This window comes from Anopheles aquasalis, chromosome 2 (assembly GCF_943734665.1).
Source record: "Anopheles aquasalis chromosome 2, idAnoAquaMG_Q_19, whole genome shotgun sequence".
Lineage (NCBI taxonomy): Eukaryota > Metazoa > Arthropoda > Insecta > Diptera > Culicidae > Anopheles > Anopheles aquasalis.
The window spans coordinates 69,440,647-69,445,646 of record NC_064877.1 but is presented as its reverse complement, the minus strand read 5'-3'; the positions used below and the strand labels follow the sequence as shown (position 1 = coordinate 69,445,646).

Genomic DNA, 5,000 nt, shown 5'->3' with positions numbered 1-5,000 from the left:
TCGATGACCGTTTCTCCGCTCTCCGACACCAACGGTTCCGTTGACTCCGATTCAAAATCGGATGCCCACGAGGAGGAGGAGGAGGAGGAGGACGCGAAGGAGGAACCGGAAACCGGTGCAGTGTAGGCCGAGTAGGAGAGCGGCGATGGATCGTAGTAGTGCTCCGCCTGGTGCACTTCCCGCGACCGGCTCGGTACGCTCGGTTGATGCTGATGCTGGTAGTGGTAGGGAAGGGTCGGCGACGACGGATCTGACGCAACTGACCGTCGCGCGGCTTTTCCCATTGCTATGGACACATTCTCTGTGGAGGAAGAGCGAGAAAGGAAAGAAAAGACACGAAAACAGTGGATGAGATGCGTGCGTTGAAGAAGGAATCGAAGCAGAGCACAGACGTGGTCTGAATGGTGCAGTAAAAGGCACCCAGCACCGAGCACCAGCACCAAGTTCATGTGCACGATGACGTCATGGGTCGGTTTATGTTTTGATTAAATTCCGTCTGCTCAACGCACTCATAGGTTTCTGTTAGTGAGGGAAAGAGAAAGGGTGCCGCGCTGCGCTGAAGGCCAAAGTCATAACAGTTTACAAGAGTTGGTGCGAACCGGGTGCAGACGTTCGGTGATACGGACTTTGGAGCAACGTTCGCCTTCTCCTTCCATCACCTTCACCACCGGTCGTGGCCAGATTTTGATTTGACCGGTTTCGGTTTACATTATCTGCTCGATTTTTGGGGGGGGACGCATCTTCCATCACTTTTTAATCGAACATCAATCTGTTTGGACAGTTGCAGGATGTTGCCGTTCGCTCGATCGCGGCTCACCCGCCCGTCTTCGGCGGTCACCCGGATTGTGTGTGCGCGTGTCCATGGTGTTCGTGATATGTGTGCGGGCATCGATATCGATGCCGGCATCAAAAAGTCGAGACTGAAATGGACTGGAAATGTGTGGCGTTTGGTCGGCGGTACAACCGTTGGGGCGGTAAACAAAACGATCGCCCCTTGTTGGCTCTGTTTACGCCAAAGGGAAACTATTTCTATTAACCTCGAATGGAAATGGAATGGAAAGTCTTTAGTGGAATGTTCTCGGGGTTTGAGCTAATATTTGGTTTGCTTTATTAGCGATTGGCTACCGCGTAATAAAAATGTTGAAGCGCATTAGTGTAATAGTAGCAGCTTAACTACATCGTTCGTTGTAGTAATGAGCAATGAGACTGGATTTTTCCTGAATAAACGGTTTGAGATAAAGTGTTCACTTTATTTCGTTCGACTATGACCAAATTATTAATTAAAATAGGACAATTTTTCGTGAACCATGTTTTTCGTAGATGTAATTTCGTAGAACGCCCCTTTCTATGGAGCACTGGTAAGGCCCGGATCATCGCAGACCTTTTTACTGGCACAGAGCACACAAAAATGAATGTCTGGGTCTTTGATGAGGTTCTGGCTCCAACAGAATGTTGTTCCTTACCAGGAAAGAGGTCCGGGATGATCCGCGCAATATCAATTGGTCCATAGAAAGAAGCGTTCTACGATGTTTCATCAACAAAAAACATGCTAAATCCTTCTTCTATCTTATCGTAAAAATTTGAACACTTTATCTCAAACCGTTTAGTCAGGAAGAATCCAATCTCATTACTTTCAAAACGCACCATGTATTTGTGGTACAGTGAGATCAGTTAAACGTACTTGGAAAGGGAAAGAGAAATTGAACAAAAGCTGCTTTCAATTGCTTTTTTCTTGCCATTTTTTGTTAAATGATTATTCAATTCAGATAGAACTGCTATTAATAGAGTGTAAGAGATACATGTATGTGCTCATCAAGGGAATGTGTCTCAATTAATGTCAACAAGGCGCTGAATTTTTTTTCTATTTGACTTATCATGTAAGAGCTATATCTCGGCTTCTGCGACATTAAGGGAAAGGGAAAAAATGTCAACTCTCGTCAAGTGTGAAGTCTAATCCTTCTGTTCGATTTGCGTGTGATAATATAATCTTATGCTATAGAATGAAATTAACTTTAAAAGATAAAGTATATTTTGCATTCCAAGCGGCAAACGTTTTAGTTTTTCTTTTCAAAACTATGCTCTGAGCTATACAAATACTTTAACTCCAATGTTTCTGATACTAAGTAATCATGATATTGTTTCAAGTGAATTCATTGCAGATGTGAAAAAATCGGACGCACTTTTTGTCTATTTTATTCTATGTATTTACGCACCAATGAGACACAAATTTGAGCGTAAATGAAACGAGCTACATTCAATTCATTTCTAGACTCTTTTGGTTCAATTTCCCGTGTACCGTATGATTCGATTCAACCGATCAACAAAGCAAATAAACACTTTCTATCAATTAACAGAGGGTACGCTGCTGAATTATATCCAGTCGATTAAGGAAGACCATACTTTCACTGGTTGCATTTGATTTGTCTTTTTCCTCACGTCCTCACAAACCGATCGGCCTTAAACGATGTGCAGTTGTTGAATTATTTGTCCTCAGGCAACACTCGTCACTATATTATGCAGGATTCCCTAGGAGCTCCCCTACGTCGTACATGCTAACAAATGTGCAACGATGAACCATTCCCATAAATCACTCCTGGATGCAGCTTCTGCAAGACTGTGACCCATTGGGGTTGGATTCCAGGTCGGGTGCAAATCGGGTGCTAACGTACGCATCATCCTCATGTGCATCCTAACGTCACTACCGTCTACTGGATTAACAAATTTGCCCTCCATATTTGCTACTGCGGTGCACTGCAACTGCCGGAACCCAGTTAAGCCGCATCAGCAGCTATGTGGTGACCCACAGGGGGAGGGGAAAGGCAAAATGAATTATGGAACTTTGTCCTCGACCTACGGTGGCTATTCAAACACAATTGTTGATAAAGAAAAAGGGTTGCGCAACGGGCAACTTTCCGGCAGGGTGACCGCAGCCCATCTCTCCATTGCCTGTTGATTTTTGATGGGACAACGAGGGCGCTGGTGATGTACAAATTACGGCAAACAAACTGTGCAACAAACTGGCACACTGTTTGGCACACCCGCCAGCCAGCCTCCCAGCCAGCCAGCCAGCCAACGACCATCAAGCATGCTGACCGGAGTTTTATTGATTTATATGAATATTCATCGTTGCTGCGTCTCTCCTACTGCCAGGAAGTTGTGACCAAGAGGCTCCGTGGTTGACAAACCTCGTTGCATTCCCCGTACCCCCACGGGTTACCGCAACGATCGCATTCACCGGGTGCTTATGTGCTTTATGGGTGCACATGTTTGGCTCGCTCGTTCGCTCACTTGCGCATCCGGTGCTGCGGTTGCATGCGAGGGTTAAAATGTTATGCTACCCGGGTTATTAATTCAATTATCGTGGCCTAGAGTGGAGGAAGGTAGGAAGTGGCTTCCCATTCCCCCCCTCTCACGCTAATGGCCAATGATCAGAAGAACAAATTAAGCGGTATCACGTGGATCACGAAAGCAGTCAATTAGTGAGTGTGTGGTGGGCGCAAGCGAACGTACGTGGCCCCCCCAAGCTGCAGCCCGTACCGTGAAGAGGGAAGAGGTAGAAAAATGGAGAAGCGACAACCATTTTGCAAATTTGATAATAGCGATAAACACACATCGATAAATAGCAGCCACACTGAATAATTCATTAGCCTGTGCCAGTTGGTGTGACAGGAAAATTGAAGCACAATTCCAACCACAACTCGTGTGTTACGGTTCCGTTCCATTCCGTACAATAGCGCCCTGTGAGCATCTCGTCGCCGGAGCGTGTATCACTCGTCTGCTTGAATCGCACATGATTGGCCATAAATCACATCACGAATTTGAAGGTGAACGGTGGTTGCGATTCATGCTTCGTGGCGGAATGGTACCGTTGTTGGTGCTGGTGGTGGAGGTGGTAGCTGAGCCAAATTACATCAGCATCCAACTGGCATTGTTGGCCGGTTTCGTCAGCTGCGTCTATTCCGTTTACTTGATCCCGCCAGACACAGGCGTCCTTTCTTTGGCATCGCACCTTGGGCATAAAGATGTGTATCGGATCGGTGTATGTGTCTGTGCCTCGGGTTGTTCATGCTTTCATGCTCTTTGCTGACCCAGAAAGTAAATTTCGTAGAACGTATATCCACTGCAGGTGGCGTCAGCAGCAGCAGCAGCAGGGCAGGAGAAAAAAGCCAAGCAAAACATATTCGTGACTAGCGATCAGCCGTCAGTGAAAGAGATGGAAACAGCTCCGTGCTCGGGGTCACTCTCCCCTCCCCACACAGAGATGTGGTAACTGTGATTGGCCGAGACACGGATGGTTGGGCTTCGATGGATGGGTTGGGGGATGAAAAATTGAATTGATTGGATTGAAAATCCCGAACGAGAAATCAATAATATGCAAAATCGGGCGATTGGGCAGTCACACACGAGCTGGTGACTCTATTTGATTTTGATCGATTTTCCATCGCGGAGCGGAAAATCTGTTCAAACCAGTTCACCTGGAGGTGGTGGTCCCGGTGCGAGTGCCTCAAACACTAGTAGCACCGTTACAGCAGGTGCTCTTTGTGGTGGAGCGCAGCGCACGGTGCGAAAGGAAAAGGATGAAAGTTCGAAACTGTTTATGGATTGTGCGAGCACCCACGTTTCGTGAGGTTAAATGGGCCACGACAGTCGAATGACACATGGGGAATGGTTTTTCTATTTGTTGACGCCACCGATGAATCTCTGTTTCCCTTTCCATCGAGTTTCCCGTCCACGAGGTGGCAGAGTGGCGAGTAATGAAAGTCAAACTTAATGAATAGTTACCGCTTTACTCTCTCTGTAATAGTGATGGTAATGAAGCGAAGAGAACGGTGAAGGAAAGTGGCAACAAAAACAATCAAACTTCCCTGTCCAAAATGCTGATTTTGTGTCCCATTTTTCCGGCCGTGCACACGCTCGGCAATAGCTTATTATGTCATTTCCATTCTTTATTTAAATCAACCTCGAATTAATGACCGTTCGCTGGTTCGCTGACACGGTAA

General features: G+C 46.4%; 1 protein-coding gene across 1 annotated transcript in view; it reads right to left on the bottom strand.

Moving 5' to 3' along the window:
• LOC126573193 (pneumococcal serine-rich repeat protein) overlaps positions 1-5,000 on the bottom strand; it is an 84,732-nt gene that overhangs the window by 6,679 nt on the left and 73,053 nt on the right. The window contains exon 2 of the mRNA XM_050233148.1: positions 1-301. This exon is cut by the window's left edge and continues 240 nt beyond it. Within this exon, the coding sequence (XP_050089105.1) occupies positions 1-284 (284 nt within the window). The 5' untranslated portion in view covers positions 285-301. The remainder of the gene's footprint in view (positions 302-5,000) is intronic.